At 47.2% G+C, this 18,628-nt stretch overlaps 1 protein-coding gene across 1 annotated transcript; it reads left to right on the top strand.

Moving 5' to 3' along the window:
• The first annotated feature begins 822 nt into the window (after positions 1–822).
• On the top strand, positions 823–15,345 carry WFDC1 (WAP four-disulfide core domain 1). The gene is made up of 7 exons (XM_048316965.1): positions 823–1,499; positions 7,176–7,371; positions 8,126–8,209; positions 9,854–9,994; positions 10,994–11,035; positions 11,806–11,880; positions 12,675–15,345. The coding sequence occupies exons 1-6, from the start codon at positions 1,356–1,358 to the stop codon at positions 11,862–11,864; spliced, it is 666 nt and encodes a 221-aa protein (XP_048172922.1). The 5' UTR covers positions 823–1,355; the 3' UTR covers positions 11,865–11,880; positions 12,675–15,345.
• The last annotated feature ends 3,283 nt before the right edge of the window (positions 15,346–18,628 follow it).

Here is an 18,628-nt window from a genome sequence, read left to right as displayed (position 1 = left end):
TCCACAGCTTTCAGGTATAAGGAATAATTGGAAGATCTTTTTCTGTGATTGTCCACAGGGTATAACACTCCTCTGCAGACCCATTTTAGAGTAGATATAAAATTAATCCGATGCATCCAGCAAGGCTCCTCTCTGCTCAGCGGGGCTGCAGCTGGGGTAAAGCAAAGGCAAACAGGGCTTAGTGTCTGTATCTCGATAAGTTTTGTAGTTCTGTTTCTTCCTTCATTCAAGGGGAGGCTGGACAAGCTTCTGGAGGAGAAATTCAGGGGGAATTATAAAATAGACAGCCCTCACATTTGGCTCAGCAAGCCCTGAGCAGCACTCCTGATGTCTCTAAAGTCCCATACCTGCAGTCACACATATTTACACACGGGTATGTAACAGCTGCCTCGCTCTCATGGTTCTGCTTCAGCACCTGCCTCTGTCTCCATCCCAGGCAGGATGCTGGGCTGCTTTCAGCCTGCCTTCACGAGTCCATTCCCAACCTTCAGGCACTGGATGTCCATGGGGATGTCCAAAACCCCACGTCCACTCCTTCTGTCCCTCCCAGTGTCATGCACAGCCTGACTCATGTCCCCTTCCTTGCTTTCTCTGTGCTTGTGTAATTTCTGAACCACCTTCCTTCCCTATTCCACACCCGAATTTATTTTTTCCTAATGGTCACGTCTTCCCTCTCCTTCAAAATCATTTTCGGAACACCAACGTCACCTTGGTTTAATTAAAGCCCTAAATGTTTATCATGTCATTAAATCATTTCCTTCGAGTGAGCTTCAGATGAAGTTATCACTTTGTCAAAACGTGATGCAAACCCACAGCCGGGGGCACGGTGGGAAGCACACAAAGGGAGAGCCCAGTCTCTTGCGAAGTTTGGGTGAACTGTTTGCAAAAATCTGCCGAGCCCACCCCTCCAAGACCTTCATTTTCCCCTGCGGCTGCTGTCATCTGATCCCACGCTTTGGCTTTGAATGGGGCTCTCGGAGGATGCCAGATGTTGGGAACAAAGGTCTAAAAATAATCTTTCCAAGTAATCTTCCCGTCCATCACTCAAGCAGAGCGCGAGCTTTGTGTGAACATGTGAGCCGAGAACCTGATCTAACTTAAAGAAGTTCAACAGCAGCTCCCGGCTCCTGCCTCTGGGCTCCTTTTACTTTTTCTTTCTTTTTTTCTTTTTTCTTTTTTTTTTTTTTTTTTTTCCGCCCCGCTTTTCCCTTCCCAGAAGCTGCGCAGGGAAAAGCGGCTCTCCGAGCGCTCAGCCCTCACTCTCCCTCCCTCCACATCTCCCTCTCTCCTTGCCAAGCCTCGGAACCGCCTGGATTCCGAGAGCCGCGCTCCTTATTTCATCTCTCCCTGGAAATATGGATCCCAGGCTGCTGCCAGAGATGCATTTCTGTAAAAAGATCTTCGCTGCAGCCTTGTGTGTCTCGGTCCTGCTGCCGGACCCGGGCTGTGCCAGGACTCTCTGGAAGCGTGCTCTGCTGAAAATGACGGAGAAATACGATGTGAGTGAGGGTGGGGGGATTTTGGGGGAGGATTTTGGGGGGAGCTGGGGATGCTCGCCGCGAAAGGGGAGTTTTCCTTACGCATTTTGGGATCAGGAGTGTTTGGATCGGTGGCTGTCTCTTTCTAACAGGATTCCTTAAGTTTTCCCAGGCTGCACGGGACTTTTGCCACCTAGCTGCTGCAGGGGGAAGCTTGGGAAGCGCGCTCGGAGCAGGGAGAGGGCTTTGGAACGGCTTTTCCTGGAAACTCCCCAGGGCAGCAAGGCAAAAGTGACCAGGGAGAAGGGGGATGCAAAGCCTGCAGGTCCGGGGATAGGTTTGGTGGGAAGAAGATAATGGGATTTATGGCTTGGAGCAGGGAGGGTTCCCTGGCCAGCTCCTGTGCTGCCTTTTGGGGTAACTTTGGGTGAAATGTGTCCAGCTCCCCGAGATAAGGTGTGGTGGCATTGCCCAGGGTTCTGTAAATCCCTGGATCCAGCACAGAGACCTCAGACTCCCAGTGCCCATCACCTCGAAGGGTGGCGATCCCAGAAATCCGTTCCCGTGGCTGTGCCGTGCCTGGCACATTCCCTGCGAGCAGAGCTGCTGCCCACGCCCTGGCAGACACTCGGTGGCACCATCTGTGCCTGCCTGCTTTTGGCAGCCTGCAGGCTTCACAGGGCACTGAGCACAGCCACCGCTTCCAAATCCACTCGGAGCACGAGTGCTGGAGCTGGAACCGGGGCAGCAACAACTTACTGGGAGTGGAGGGGATGGTGCTGGGTCTTGTCCTGGTGTGTCTGGGCCGAACAACTGCTAGAGATGGCCGTGGAGGAAATGGAAATGAAAAAAGGAAAATTATTTGATAGCTTGACTTTTAGGACTTGTTGTTTAAAAAGAAGAAAAGTTATAAATTTGAAATTTTTACTTGATCCATCAAAGTCCCCTTAGAACTGACCCAAGGGTTCTGCCCCTTGAATTGCCTGGGTGCAAGCCCCCACCAACCTAATTTCTTATGTTCAGGTCTGATTGCATCTTCCAGCTGCTGCTAGTGCATAAACAGCACCTTGGTGCCACACGCAGATTCCTCCATCTGTTTCCTGCAGCTTTTAATTCAGAAAGGATGTTTTTATGCCCATGACTTTTAGAGTGATGTTTGTGCATGGCTAACATTTGGTTTGTGCAATTGCTGACTCAGAATTGTGACACACATCCCTTGCCTCTGATGAGTGAGCTCCAATTCTGTCTTGTCTCCTTGAAATTTTGCAGAAAACATTGTGCTGATATTTGAAAGGCACCTCAGGATTTTGTAAGACGTTTTCTTCATTCTAGCCTCTCCTGGGACAGGGAATACTCTGGTTTGCACTTTAATTGGAAAATGGTGATAAAAGAGCTGCATTTCCTGCAAAATCACTGACTGGAAAGTGCATTTATATGGATGTTCTTCTGCCATGTTTCAAAGTGAAGCTCAAATTTAATAGGAACTATTAGGTGAATGACCCAGAGAGATAGGACGGGAGCAGAACAGGAATTTACATGTTGATCTTCAGATAACGAGCCCTGCCCAGGCGGAGAGCCGGCTCCCCTGAGGACATATCCTCTTCTTTCAACCTGCACTTCTTCAAAGCACTGTTTTTCCTGGCATCCAGGTGCTACTGATCTGGCAAGCTCAGCTAGAATCGCTCATATTGACAGAAACATTGATCCAGGAAAAACAGAAAATACTTTTCTTTCTCCTCTTCAAAGCCTTGTCAGGGGGAAAGCGTCTGCTCTCCATCCTCTTCTCCACCAGGAGTGCGTTCTGGCAGCCCCTCTGGTTTCTCAGAGGGGTGTTTTCTCTCCTACCAAATGCTGAGTGTTCCCTGCAGTTGGAATATCAGAGTCTGGGGGTAGAGCAGCTGATCTGTGAGTCACCTGGAGGGAGGGATGGCACGTGGAGGTGCTTATGGGACATGGGCCACAGACATCCCTGTGGGAGCCCCGAAGGACACGGGGGAGGGAGCTGAGCGAGGGCTGTGTGGTCTGAGTCCAGAAAATCTGAGGCTACAGCAGGAGGAGCGTATCCAGAAAAATGCTGGGTGCAAAATGACAGGAAGGTGTGAGGATGAGGAGCTGGCTTGTGGTCTGGCCAGGGGATTTTCATTCACCCTGAGGAAGGGTGTTGGTTGGCAAGGAGGGGTCAAGTGGGAATGGGGAAGGGAGAAAGGGGGATTGCAGCGTGGAGAAAAACCTGGCAGTCACAGTGGGATGCTTGGCTTCTGGCTTTAACAAACCCAGGTATTTTACAGCCAGAGGGACACTTGTCAAGTTCAGTGATTTGCAGCTGGTGGTGTGCAGCCCCCACACGCCAGGGACTGTTCCCAAAGGGCAGAGTGAGGGAGCCACCTGGGAGTGGGCTTCAGTTCATTACAAAAACACCCATCATGGCTGTTGGGAAGAACTGGGCCAGCCTGGATTTCATTCCACTGTCAGCTGCAGCAAGTGTTTCAGAAAAATCCCAGCCTTCTTTTAAAGTTTTCCAGAGATGAAGAATTCCTCACAGCTGCTGTAATGCTCTTCCAACAGTTTATTTACCCTGCAGCCAGCTGCCATAAATCAGCACTGGGGTACCCTCTTTGTGCCCCAGGTCAGCACAATGAGATTTCTGGCCCCCATATCCTGAGAATAACCTGTGAGCAGAGCAGCCTCAGCCTCCCCTTTGGAACCTGCACGCACAGAGCCCTTTTTCAGTGCTCCCTGCTTTCCAGCCTTTTAATCACTATTGTGCATCTTCTTGGAGCCCACCCCAATCCTGCAGCATTCTTCCTCCTGCAAACAGCAGAACCAAAATGACAATCCCAGAGCCAACAACAGGAGAAGATTATTCCCATTGCTTTGGTCTTGTCCTTCAGATTGCTTAACCTGCCTTCAGTCTGGTGTTTGCCACTTTGATCACCAATGACGTGTGATTCTCCAGGTCTTTGATGGAACTATTGGGGGATTCTAAACTCTCCCTGCCTGTGTATTTTTTTTTCAGAGGAAAGGTGCTTTATGGCCAGTGTTTGGGAACAGCTGCCAGGGCCAGAGCTGGTGGTGGGAGGCTGAAATAAACCTCATGTGTCACCTCGAGGGGCTCCATGCAGAAAATGAATTAGCAGAGAACTCTGCTTTGACACAAGCTCAGGGACCAGTTCCAGGCACAAATAACAGGACAGATCTGGGATTTTGGGGAGGAAGACTGCATCCCTCAGTTGCTGTTGAAATTGTGGCTGAGACTGAGTGATTCCATTCAGGTTGTTCCTCATCCTTGTAGACTTCCAGGGTTCTTCAGCTGAACTCTGAACTTTTCCCCTTAGTTTGTTTCTGGCTATCTCTAAGGCAGTTATTGTCATTAAATGATTTAATAAGTCTCTCTGATGTAATAATTCAAGTCTTGCATTGAAAAATGTTCTTAAGGAAATTTTGACTGTCGTCACAATTTGTAAAAATAATAAATCAGAGCCAAACTGTGAATCCTGGGAGAGCTTCTAAAAAACCTTGTAACCCAAACCTGGGGACATCCTTAAGCAGGTTATTTTGGGGATTGAGGGAATCCTGTTTAATGCACACAGAAACAAGGAGCAACGGTTTTATTAGACCAAATAAGCAAAATATTCTTATTTTGAAAGAAATTAGTTCTGAGCAATAGGTGAGCAGAGAAATGGGCAGGGAAGTCAGGAGGAACAAAGTTATTTGGCTGCAACAGTTACATTGTTCCCCAACGGAAATTTCATTTATGGAGCCAGCTGTTCATTGCAATTTTGGCTTCTTGGTTTCTGAATCATCTCTGCAGTAATTGTTTGGCCATTTTTTCATGTATCCATTATTTGCCAGTATTATTTTGGTCACATTTCTGTCTGCAGATGACCTTTCAAATAGAACAGTAGACTGTGGCCTTCCAGGATGAACACTCCCTCCAACAAGGAGACCTATTCAATGTTTGGAGCTGCACAGATTTATTGTTCAGTGCTGCCTTATATCCCAAAATTATGCCTGGTCTGAAAATTTTCTCTATTTAAAGAGAAACATATTTTATCCAACAACACCCAAAAATATAAAAGGGTTTTTTTCAATATCTTCAAGTTTAAAGGATGTTTCAAATTTTTTAGAGTGTTTGCAGCTTTTGAGGAGTGGGCTAATATGAGAGCTTGCAGCTTCAGCATGGAAAACATCATCAAAATTGGGTTTTTCCAAACCTTTTTAGTGGTTTAAACAGCCTATCAATTCAGAGGAAAACAATGTCACAGAAGGGTTTTTAAGGAAAAAGAGGAAATTTTTTGCTGGTACTGGGAACAGGGCAGGAGACTGTCATTAGTGATAATATCAGAAATTCTCTGTCTCTCTGACACTCCATCTCTGTGCAATGGCCTCTCCTTGGTTTTTGGGAGAATCCGTGTGGGAACAGGCTGCTGTCAAAGGCACAGATGCTCCAAAGGAGCTATTGGGGGTTTCAGCAATAAGGATGGAGCAGGATGTAGGTACAGAGGGATATTAATCTCATCTCAAATTTCTCCATAGCCTGGTGGTGAAATTTCCTAGAAACCCCTGGGAGACAGTTGCACCATGTTCTTCCTCGGAATAACACCCCCAGTTTCTCATCACTGATTTTGGAACACACCAGTGATTGGGCCACATGTATATTTATACACATTTATTTGTATTTATGACTCTTAGCAGCCTGCTCGTGAGGCCATGGCAGCGCTCACCTCACAGCCCTGGCTTGACGCTGAGCTCTTGTAAAAGTGCAAATCCAGATTCCATCTTTTGATTTTATTAGAGCTTGTAAATGGTTGTTAATAAATCTGAGACCTGAGTGCCCTGAGCACTTTCTGCTGCCCTGGGGAGCTGAGCTGGAGCCCAGAGGTGAGCGAGTGGTTGAGCCACAGGTGAGAAAGGAGTGGGCTGGGGTGATTCACCTCTCTGCTGCAGGGATTTGGCTTCTTGCTAAAACATTCCCAGTGTGAAAAATATCTGAGTGGTGCCTCATAGATATTCCTGCTAAAACCCTGTGCCTGTTAATCCACTTTACACCTCCCTTGTCCCGTCAGTGTGCAATGAGCAGCTCTCCTTTCTGTGTCACTCAAACATGGCCTCATTTCCTTCGGGATGAAGCTGGCATCACTCTCACAGGTCTCACCCACCCAGAATGTCCCATGTTTTAGAAATGGTCTCCAATTTAACAACCCAGAGCTCCACAGGGTGGTAAAAGGCTCCCCTATAAATTCTGGTCCAGACAAGGTGATGGAGGTGGAAGGAGCCCACTGAGGAGAGAGGTGCTACCAGGGGCGTTTGTTCCATGTCCCAAAACAACACAGTACCCTCATTTCCTGCTTCCCTATCAAAGTGTTTTGGTGTCCTCATCATGAGGATGCCTGGAGTCTTTCTCTCTGTTTCCCAGACAAATATACAAGACTTTAAAGGATTATTTTCAATCTCCTAATTTTCATTGCAATAATCTCAATTATAAAACGAGTTCCACACACTCATTTAGTGATTGGTTGCTGTTCCCAAAGCACTTCACTGGGGGGATCATACAGCTCTGGGAGAGCTGGACAGTTAACCCACCTCTCTGACGAATCCTCAAAAAACCGCTTCGAAACCCCTTTTCGTGCCTCAGCTGGCGGGATGTTTGGTCCTCACCTTACGCCAAACCTGATTTCCTTTTCTTCTCTTTGCAAGGATTATGAGTACCCTCTTCATTCTCACAGTTCCCACTACCAGAAGAACGACCGGTGCCCGCCGCCGCCGCAGAGCCTCCCCGAGCGCGCCTGCGAGGTGCCCAGCTGCCGCTCCGACTCCGAGTGCGAGCGCCACAAGCGCTGCTGCTACAACGGCTGCATCTACGCCTGCCTCGAGTCCGTGCAGCCCCCGCCAGGTACAGCGGGAGCAGTGGGCAAACTGGGAGAGAGAGGAGCTTGCAGAGATGGGGGAGGTGGTGGTGGTGGTGGTGGTGGTGGTGGTCATCCCCATGTGCGTCGGGTGTGGGGTGGGAGGCTTGAGTGCGAGTTGGGGATGGAGCTCAGTTCCACCCTTCTGGTTTCTGGGGGGATGATGAGTTAAAAAGGTGTCCAAGGCCAGCTGGTGTTGCAAAATTTCCACGGGGTCGAACTGTAGAAGTCAGTCTAGGCCAGTTCTTTTCCTGGGAGGGCATTTTCTGTGCCCTGTCCCTGGCAGTGTCCAAGGACAGGTTGGACGGGGCTTGGAGCAACCTGGGACAGTGGAAGGTGTCCCTGCCTGTGGCAGGGGTAGAATGAGATGAGATTTAAGGTCCTTTCCAACCCAAACCATTCTGTGATCCTGTGTTTCTATATCAGGAAAAGAAGCAATCCCAGCCTGAATTAGTGCTGACCGAAGTGAGACAGCCACCTCATCATTCCCTGCCATGGGAATGAGAATGTGGAGCAGCAGCTGCTTGGGCCTTTAGGACACCAAGTTCTTGTGGCCCTGGGTAACATCCACATCTGCCTTGCCACTGGGACAACAAAAGCACAAATATAAGTCAAAATCAGATCCAAACATCAGGCAGCCTCCTCACAGGCCCCTAGAGGAAATCCATTACTTTTCCATAGTTCTGTGCCCTGTGGCTGCTGCATTTTGACACTGTGATCTCTTGTTTCTGTCTTCTGCAGTCCTGGACTGGCTGGTTCAGCCCAAACCCCGCTGGCTGGGAGGCAATGGGTGGCTTTTAGATGGCCCAGAGGAAGTCTTACAAGGTACAGGACATTTCTCTGTCTTCTTTGCAACGTCCATAATCACACAAAAGCCTTGGAGAATAAATCCCTCATATACAGAGTTTGCCCAGGATGTTGGGCTGCTGGGGCTGCTGGTGTTTGTCTGGAGTTTCCATGGGAATAAGTCCGTGTGGTGCTGGGGGCTGGTTTCTGGTGCAGTAAATAAATTACTTTTTACGGATGGATTATCCAGCAGAACACTAGGAATGCTGCAGGGAACTGGGCTTGTACCCATTCTTCAAAGAATTACAGATATATCTTTGTTTTAGATAAAGGCTTTGTCATTGTACACGTTTTCTGCCAGCTTCCTGATAGACCGTAGGTGGACTTGGAATGGGAGATCCTTTAATCCAGAGCGGCCTCATCACCCAGATGCCTTGGGCTGGGGCGGTGGCTCTTGGATCTGAAGGGTGCCTTGGACAGGAGCCCTGGCAAACTTCTGCAGAGTTGTGTCAAGCTCACGTGAACCTGGAGCATCTAATTTTGTAGATTGATAATGAGGTTGTGCTTCTCAGGTTCATTCCATAGGGAAAGGGGTTTTAATTAATTTTTTCCAATACCTAGAATTGGAATAAGGAGGGAGTGGGGGGGTGGGAAGAGAAGTTTTCTTCTATGAGACATTCCCAGATGTATGGACACCTGAAGTTTTTGGGTTTTTCATGGAAATGTTAACCCAGCTTTTGATCAGCTTTAGTCAGATATGGGAGGTACAAATAAATTCCCCTCTTTGGTCTTACACAGATGGTATCAGACTTGCTGAGCCTTGACTTTCATGTATTATGGAAACTCCAAGTTCTTGAAGAGAAAATTCTGCCTCCAGCTCATTGGAGCTGCACAGATAGAAATAAGATAAAATAGGTTCTTCCTCATCCATCCTTGTCATGCTTATATTATTTGTTCCTTATCTGAACACCTTCATCTCAGCTTGAGGGAGTAATTAGGGAGGTGAGAACCATCAGTCACGGCACGAGAATTACAGCAGAGGTCCTCGAAATTAAAATCCTGCAAATGAGAGGGTGGAGCAGCCCTGTGGAGTCTGTACATTTAATGGCCACAAACACTGCCTGAGTCCTGCTTTACCTTCCCACTCTGTGCTGCCCTTGCTGCCTGTCCCGGGTCAAAGTGGTGAAACCTCTGTTTGGGACAGGGGTGGCACTGCCTGACCCCGCAGTGAGTCACAGCTGAGGTTTGGATTCAGCAGCAGGTCCATGGGTGTGGAGCAGAGAGCAGAGCAGGACACTGCCAGCTTCCTGCTCACGTTCCCAACTCCTCAGCCCGCCAGAGCCCTGGCTGGGACACACCGACCCCTGCTTGGAGGGGATAGCTGCATGGAGGGGTCACCAGCAGCAGGGTGGGCAGCGGTGGGTGGTCTCCAACCCCAGGCTCACGCAGACCCTGCACATCAGGCTGTGGGGAGGGTGTTGTGCAGGGACTGGGGCTGAGCTGTGCCAGGACACTGGTCAGGCTCTGTGTGAGGTGTGACTGGGATCACCCACCCGCACAGGGCGGTCTGGAGGGGCCAGCCCCGTGCTGCCCTCGATGGGAAGGAGTCTGGGGTCCTGCCCAGGAGCAGGGGCTGTGTGGTCATGTTCAGGGTGGTTGGTGACCCTCAGGCTTCTCTTGCAGCCGAGGCCTGCAGCACCACTGAGGATGGGGACGAGCCCCTGCACTGCCCCACGGGCTACGAGTGCCACATCATCAACCCGGGCAACGTGGCCGAGGGCATCCCCAACAGGGGCCAGTGCATCAAGCTCCGGGGAAACCCAGGTCAGTGGGCTCCCACCTCCCTCCCTCTCTTCGTGCATGCTGATGTGTGCAGGGCAGAGCCAGAAAGGAAGGGAGCAGGACACCAGGACACTCTGTGCCAGTGGGGCTGTGTCAGCTGAGCAGGTGGTGACCTGCATGTGCTGTTATTACGCAGCACAAAAATTAGAAATATTTCTGTGTTATTGCACACTTCAATAAGAAATCTGAGTTGTAAAGTCCGGTTTTGTCTTCTGACTTTGCTTTCTGCATCCAAAACTTTGTTGCCTTTATTCTGCTGACACATTTGCCCAATAAAGGAACTTATAGAAGCCAAGGTATTTTTCAGGAGAGCTCATAGCATGTTTAGATATTCATTGAGTAGTAAGATATGTACATTGGCACTGGGCTACAAATCACCTCAGTGTAGAGACATGAGACATCAGTTTTGCCATTTGGTCGCTGTAAAAACCAGGGGAAGCATCAAACCAGATCTCTGAGCTGCTTCCAAAACAGATTAAAAGTTTTTCCATGGTTTTTGGATCATCTCTTTTATAACTTTTTCTTTAATAACATTCATAGTAACCAATGTAATGTAGTACTGTGGGGGTCTTAGACATGAAGTATTTCTAAGGGCTGAAATAATTATATGAATGGCAATCAGAACAACCTAGCTGGAACTTGAGTTATGTAAAATACTAATAGATGGTCTGAAATGTTACCCAAATTTAATTTCATTTGGGAAAGCCTCTGATTCCTTGACTTGTAGCTACTGAAAAGATTATAAAATGCTAGTGGCAATCCCCACTCTTATGGCAAGTGAGTTGTGTCCACAGAGCTCAGTAGTCTCAGCAGTTTATAAGAGGTTTATAGCAGCCCAAATTACGTCAGCTACAGAGGACTTTTATTTTCCTCATTGTGAGGTTATTGTGTCCGTATCTCTAATTTCTCTGTGCTGTACACCAAAGGTCAGAGCTTAACACAGAAAATGAAGGCTGACTCACCATGTACCTTCTTTTCCAGATGGACACAATCTGAGGCATAAGTATTACAAGGAATATTTTGGTAAGCTGAAGTGTTCGATTTTATTATTAAGCTTTATCATTCCTGCAATTTGCTCCTTAGGAAATGAAGGTTTGTACACAGAAAAAAGAGATTCTTTAGCCCCAGCTCTCTATGCCTTGGTCAGATGATGTTATTTTAAGATATGCAATGTCCTGACTGTGGACTCCTGAGAATCAGAATTTTCAGCTGTGACAGAATGAGTTAAATGGTGCAGCCTTCTTCCAGGGGAACCACCCAGTCCAATAATCTTTTGTTATTTTTAAGCATATTTTTGGAGCTTTGCTCTTGGCCCAGGACTCCTTGCAGCTGAACACAGAGCTCTGTCAAAAGCAGGGTCTTGTACTGTGGTAAGAGATAAGGGATGGCTGGAGCCCAGTGAACCAGTCCCTCGATGTTCCCTGAGAGGTGTCTGGTCCCTCTCACAAATCCAGGTCTCAAAGAAAGCAGGAGCATCTCCCAGACCTTTCCTCACAGCATCAAAGCTCCTGGTTTCTCCCTCTTGGATCTGGATCAGACTGGAAGTGACATTCAGGTACAACTAGAGAACTAGATATCTTTGATATCAAATTTACAAACAGCCAAATCTGGCCAGTTTGGCTGATAAAACCATTAAAGGATTCCCTTTCCTCTATTCCAGTGTGGGCTATCCCAGCTCTCCAAGAGAACTGCTGAATAATGGGACCAATAAAACTGCACTGCTGAGAGAACCTTGAGAAACCATTTGCCCCAGCCTAGCCTAAAACCTGACTTTGCTGATCTTTGTTTTACAGGGAGCAATTCCAACAATGTGGTCGGCTACGTGAAAGACCAGCAGAAGCATTTAGGCTAATTGAAGGTCTGCCTGGGTAAGTGCCCTGTGAATAAAGGGAAAGCTGGGTGGAAATAGCTGGTGCTTAGAATTCGATTATTCAGAGAAAAGATTGTCTGAGGGTGATATTTCCTCTAAGCAAAATGCTGGAGTAAGGACAGCACTTAAAACCCTCCACAGGTGCATGAAGCACTCTCATTCCACCAGACACACCTGATTTCTTCCAAGAACCTTTGCCTTGTGGGTATTTAGAGGATGGAGTGACTTTCAGGATGAAAAATAAATGCTGCAAAACTTGATGTGCCTTAAGACTTTTTGGGGGCTTTTCCTAACGCAGGTGTAACTGGTCCTGCCAGGCAAATTAAAAAGCTGTTTATTCAAATTATTGACGGCAAAAAGGGGTCAGTCTTGCAAATACTTCAGCACACGGGGGGTTTTATGGGACAGTTTTGTGTGTGTGAACAGTTGTGCTGAGCACTGGGACCCTCTCATGTGAGCAAAGGCACATTTATCTGGCCAGAGGCAAGCCAACAGCAAAAGCTCCATCCATTTTATCAGCCTTGCATTAGGCAAGAATGAAAATATTTATTATACCAGAAGTTCTGTCCCAAGATGGTTTTCTCAACACTTTCGGCTTCACTTTAAAATTAACTTGGGCTTAGCTGGGAGCTATGAAAACAAAGCAGTTCAGTGTCTTTCTGTACCTACGTCAGGCTGGCTGTTGAGATTACTCAGCTACTTAAGGACAAGTTCTGTGCAAACATCCCAGGAAGGATAAATAGTTTAATCCCTCTTTTTTTTTTTTTCTTTTTCTGTTTGGTTTTCACCCAGCTGGACCACTCTGTCAAGGAATGCTTTACCCAGCAGCTTTCCGGTCCCACATCTCCACAAGCACATCTCCAGCATCCCCCTGATCCCTGCCCATCACTGACAAAAAAATTTCGTTATCCAAGGAACAGGATGAGTCCAGATTTTAACCCCATCAGGAGGGGGAGAAGTGTGATCCCCTGAAGGAAAACACCCTGGTTATCAGCTGCCCTTCTCCGAGTGAAATGCAAACACCTCCAAGGGACCCCAGTGAGCCACAGTGCCATGATCAGGCTGCTGACACAGAGCCTGCCCTTTACATGCTTGTTGTGTGACCAATTCAGATTTCAGGCCCATGAACACAACCCAGTGCTACCACAGTGATGTCAGAATTCTGCCTAAATGTCATATCTAAGGTGCTTTAAAATAGGTGAGACTAAAGAGGTTCTCTGGATCAAAGCCAGGGCCTGCCTGTCTTGAACAACTCCTTTAAAGAAGCCTTTTCATCAGCTTAAAATTCAAAGAAACCTGCAAGTCTCTTCTTTGCCTGTTTACATCCAGGTTTTACCAGGCTTGACATCCACTCTAAATGGCTAAACCTGAAGTCTTAAGAATTTGAGGAAGTCTAAGCTAGGAGCAGAACCAGCTTTATAAATGTTTTTAGGTTACTTTCCTTTTCTCAGTCTGGTGAGCTGCAGATTCAGAGTTAATAATGGAACAGATTCCTTCCTGCAACATCCAAGCAGACTCACAAATGCATGCCAGGCTTTGTAATGTGCTGGTTTTAGCCAGCACAGTTAATACTCAAAAAAAATCTGTGTTTTTGTACCTGCAAAACCTCAGCAAGAGGCCTGAAGTCTGGATAATTTGTTAAATGTATTAGAAAAGCAAATCCAGGATAAATGTGTGTGATGACAAGGATTGTCTGGCAGATGGGCCACTGCTCCTCAGGACTCCTGTACCTTTGTGTTGGCTTCCATAAATCCTTAAGGTCTGGTTATTTGTATTTGGGCCTCACAGCTTCTTTTAGCTGTTTACCATTATACAATGGAAAACACATTTTCTATTAAGGTTTTCCTTTCCTGTGGCAGTCCTGAAGGGACAGTTGCATTTATTGTGACAAATCAGCCAGAATTGTTTGGCAGAAAAGCCACATTTGCTCCATGGTTTAGTCCACATCCCCATCTGCATGCATGAAATTAGCATTTTAATTTGCACAGTAGTAGCACTGCATATAAATATGAATACCCACTTCACAAGTGCAAGTGCCTGCTTCCACTCACAAAATACAGGATTCTCTTTTTTCCACTCACTAAGTGGTTTAAGCTAAATCCAGGACACCTATGAACCTCTTGATACTTTGCATGTGACGTTTGCAGCTGGAGAGATGGAAGGTGCCAAACTGCTCTTCTGTTTCCTATTCTAAGCACAGTCCTGGGTGCTTTACAGAGCAAAGGAACAGCTGAAGGGCTCCACATTTTCCTGAATATCTTCATTTGTTGAACCCACTTTTTCATGCCTTTTGTTTTTTCAAAGTGCAAGGCGTTAAATTGCAACACCACGTTTGGACAGAGCTGTTTGTAGAATTTTATCCTGCACAGCTTCCTGCAATGAGATCTGAATTCCTGCTCAGACACAGGAGCCACAGGATCAGAGAATTGTGGACTGGTTTGGGTTGGGAGGAGGTTTAAAGCTCATCATCCTTCACTGGACCAGCTTATCCAGCCCCAAATCTGTATTTTATAGTTCCAGTCTCTGTTTAGAGCAGAAACTTGCCACTATCCTCGCTCCTCAGTGCTGCTCAGTGAAGTGAATTGATTTCAGTGAAATGGATTGATTTTGTTCAGCCTTTCTTTCTGCAGAAAAAAATCAAATTCTGATTAAAGGAGCAAAGCCCTCCAATGATCACTGTTGAGCCCCGAAGAGTAAATGCCAAACTGTTCTGTTTTAAACTAAAGAATCCAGTACCTAAAACCTTGTGAGGAGCTAGTTGAAGAACTGGTGTTGAGCATTCACAAATTTGAAAGATTAAAAAACTTAAAATCTCAACATAATCTCTCAAAGCCGCCCAAACTGTGCTTGAGTGGACACATTCACTTCAGTGTCTGGGTTTTTTGTGGCTGCAGAAACACGTACCTGTCCACCTGGCTGGGACAGTACAGGAATTTTTTGCTTGCAAAAAGAATTTTTAAAAAAAGAAAATTGGCAAATTAATAATTTGATGATGAATTTCTGTTTACTGGCTGTTATCAAAGCCATCACTCTTCTTTCATGGTGCTAAAATGTTCAGGAGGTTTTTTTTTTTCCGAGCTAATTCAAGTTATTAATTGTCAAACTCAGAAACAAAAGCCACAGAAAGGACTTGTCAAAGTGCTGTGTTTTCAGCAGTGGCATCCCTCAGACACTGAAATGAAAACACAGAGCAGGTGAGTTGTCCTCAGCTGGTCTTCTCTCCAAAGACAGGTGCTTTACCTGGTGCAGCACAGTCGGAAATGACTGGTGTGGGTTGTTTTATTTAATACTTCCATTAACACTTTGCAGCATGTTTGGTGCTATGATCACCTTCCCTTGTGTCACTTGAGTGCTGACAATGCCATGGCCTCCCCCATCCCCGAGGATCTGGGAAGCCCCAGGTGCACAGACACGTTCAGGTTCTGCTTTGGTGCTCAATAAAAAGCGACCAGTCTATTTTTCACTTGTTTCACTTGTGTCTTGTTGATGTACCTTCAGCTCTGGATTATGGAAAAAAGGACAAATCTTTTAAATTTTTAGTTGTTGGGAGAACTCACCTAACACAGGCACAGGGAGACAAAAGTAATTTTGTCCACTGGAAAGGAGGTGACAGACCCCAAAACACATCCACCACCCCTGCCCCCTTCCAGAGGGGGTCAGACCCTCAGTTCTTGGCCCTGCATTTCCACTGCCCACAGAGGAGCTGGTGGACAGCACTGTGGGGAGGCTGGGGGTGGTGCCTCTGGAGAAGGTGACCCTTTGTTTGACCATGCACTGTTGCTGCCAGTTCAGGTGCTTTGGGCTGCACCAGCAGCTGCTCAGGCAGCTCTGCAGGAGGCTCAGAGGGTGAAGAAACCACCCCAGGCAAAGGCCAGAGCTGGGCTGTGCCCACTGCAGGACAGAGCTGGCAGACCAGAGAGGTTGGGCCGTTTCCAGGCTCCACCATCCCACCTGCCCCACCCACAGCAGTCCTGCTCTACCTGCTCGTCAGGAGCGGGCAGGAGTCCTCCTTCCCTGCCTCCCTCCTGCCCTGAAATCAGAACAGGGAGAGAAACTCCTGGAGCTGAGCCATGGAGGGACAGCAGCGTGGGCTGTCACTTTGGAAGGGTTTGGAGGGGGTTGAGATGACCCCAGCCAGCACCATGTGCCAGGGCAGCTCCTCACTGAGTCAGGGAAGTTGTCCTTGGGATCACTTGGACCTCTCATGGCAATGGCCTGTTTGGATGGGGAGAGCACAGGGGGTGTGCACATAACTCCTGTCTCCTGCTGGGAAGGGTGATGGCAACCAGGAACCTTGGCTGGCAAGAGAATGATATTTCTGGTGAGCACCAGCGAGTTATGGTTTCATTTCAGCTCATTTCCATGCCAGTGCAAGCAAATCTGGTTTCTGCTACTGTAGCTTGGTAGTGATCTCTGTGGAAAAAGCACAGCGTGACCTGAGGCAGCGTCTGGAGGTGACACTGAAGTGTTGTCAGTGCTTCCCAGAAACCAACAGCTGGATCAACAGAAGGACTCACAAAATAAATCTTCAGGAATTCTATACCTACCTACCAGAATAACATAAAATAATTGCTGTACTTCTGACATGCCTGGTTCAGAGATCGGTGGTGCAGGAGTGTCTTGGTCACCTTCAGGAAGGTTTCCATAGTTTGATGAGCAGTGAAGAAGCCCACGAGGTTTGTGCAACCCATAAAAGGGTTTTTGCAGGCTGAAGGTTTCTCTTTGCTCGTGACACAGCAGGGATTGGTTCATTCAGGGGGTTATTTTCTTCTCCCACCTCACACTGGCTGCACGGGCTGGATTTCCCTCTGGAGGTGAGGTCAGATGAGCGTTGATTGTCTCTGTGTGGCAAAAGGATTCACAGCATCATTCAGGATCCTTTGAAGATAAATTTTTATAAAAACCTTTTTCTGGTGAGTCTGCAGAGGTAAGTCCTATTTCTTACCATTATTTTCTCCTTGTTGCTTTTCCATGCAGACAAAATAGCAAGAACAACAAGAGAAGCTGTGCAAAACAAAAAAAAAAAAAGTGCAAAACAAAACATGCGAAACAAAAAAGACCTTTAGAGAGTTTCCCAGACAGAGATGTGGATGCTGGGACTCGTTCCACCCAGCCTGAGCCCCCCACCAGGTGATCACCCAATTGAAGCACTGGAAACTGTGCAAAAAGAAACCAAAAGCTTTAATTAAATTCCCCCTTCCTTCCCCATTACACACCTGGGGTCAGAGCTAAGGATTTTACTCAACCTTTATGGGACAAGGTGGAAAAGAAGCGTGGCTCTAAACTCTGTTCTTTGCTTGCACAACCAGGAGCAGCAGAAGTTCTGCCCAGGAAATTCCCAACCCAAAAGTGAAGTGTTTGGAGTTTTGGGTAGCAGCAAACTCCATTCCACTCATGCAGCAGAGTTTTTTTCCCTCCAGGTGGCACAAGAGGAACAAAAGCGCAACAAGCCCCGGTTCTGGCAGGGGAGCAGGTGAAGGAGCTGTGAGTTTTGAGCTGAAAGCAGCACCCTTCCCTCACAGCAGCATCATATTTTTGGGCTCAGGGGGTCTCAGAGAATGGCTCCTTTGCTGTGTGTGTCTTCATAACAGATATCTTCTATTTAAAAGACAAAAAAAACAGGGTTTCCAAATAATCTACTTAGAACTGGAGCTTTATTATCCAATTAAATAGGAAATACTGTAAGGGCAATGTAATTGGGCTGCGTGTTATGTTTTTGTAGTGTGAAAATGATAGAGTGAAGAAATACAACTTGTATTAGTGTTGTTTTCTTAACATTATAGTGTTGATTCAGTTTATTCCCAGCGTTTTCTGAGCCATGGGATAGCAAAATACATTAATTTTTCATTACATTTCCTAACATGCAGAAATCAACAGCAGCAAGAAAATGAAACTTGAGGCCGTTCAGCAATTTCTCAGAGTGAGTGGCAAACAGCAACTTTTTTTTTTCCCCTGCATTTATTCCAATTCATCAAATACAATTTCCCATAACAGAACAGAGGGAACATAAAGATGAGAGAGAGGGATGTGGTCCTGAGCCCAAACCACGCTGTTCCTCCCCAGCTGCCAGTTTGCTGGATAATGAACCACCATGCACCGATTGTGACAGTGCATTGTTGTGCTCATCAACTCGTTTTTCTCCTTTTCCATGTCCTGTTTGTCTTGGAATTTCTGTCAGTCCCACTCAGTGCATTGTTCCCCCTCCCTAACCCAGGGTGTGGCCTCTTGGCCGTCGTGTGGATTCTGGATTTTGGGCTTGGAGCTCCATGTGTCTCTACAAGCAGCAGGTTTGTGCCAAGGGGGTGATGTCAAATAAGGAAAGCATCAGCCTGTTGCTCAATTAGCCACAGTGGCTAATGAGAGCCACGCTGGGGCTGCCCAGGCCATGGACACACTGTGCACAGCACAGCCCCGGGATGCTCCTTGTGGGCAGCAGCTTCATGGATGATGAGTGAGGATTTGGGGATGAGAAAAGCAAGAGCAAAACCAAAGGGAAATTTTCTCCCTACCTGCCTAGAGGGGGAAGATGTTTTCCACCACTTTTCTGGCAGAAACACGAGGATTTCTAGTGATCCTAAAACTGTGGTGACTACAAGCACGCTCAGGTGGGCAGGAGAAGGGATTCCCTGCCAGGCAGTGCTGCTGTGCCTTGTCAGGAGCTGGCAGAGCCAGCTGGACATGCTCCAGGTCCTTGGAACAGCTGCACAAGGCGGGGACCAGTTCAAGAGCATAAATGAGCTCAGAGA

Source organism: Corvus hawaiiensis, chromosome 12, assembly GCF_020740725.1.
Source record: "Corvus hawaiiensis isolate bCorHaw1 chromosome 12, bCorHaw1.pri.cur, whole genome shotgun sequence".
In the NCBI taxonomy this organism is placed as follows: domain Eukaryota; kingdom Metazoa; phylum Chordata; class Aves; order Passeriformes; family Corvidae; genus Corvus; species Corvus hawaiiensis.
This window is presented reverse-complemented; position numbering and strand designations above follow the sequence as displayed.

Bases quoted from the DNA above. Each gene is read 5' to 3' on its own strand.
- WFDC1 (XM_048316965.1), top strand. From the start codon at position 1,356: ATGGATCCCAGGCTGCTGCCAGAGATGCATTTCTGTAAAAAGATCTTC. The intron at 1,500-7,175 runs GTGAGTGAGGGT...TCTCTTTGCAAG, and splicing joins AAATGACGGAGAAATACGAT to GATTATGAGTACCCTCTTCA. The intron at 9,995-10,993 runs GTCAGTGGGCTC...CTTCTTTTCCAG, and splicing joins CAAGCTCCGGGGAAACCCAG to ATGGACACAATCTGAGGCAT.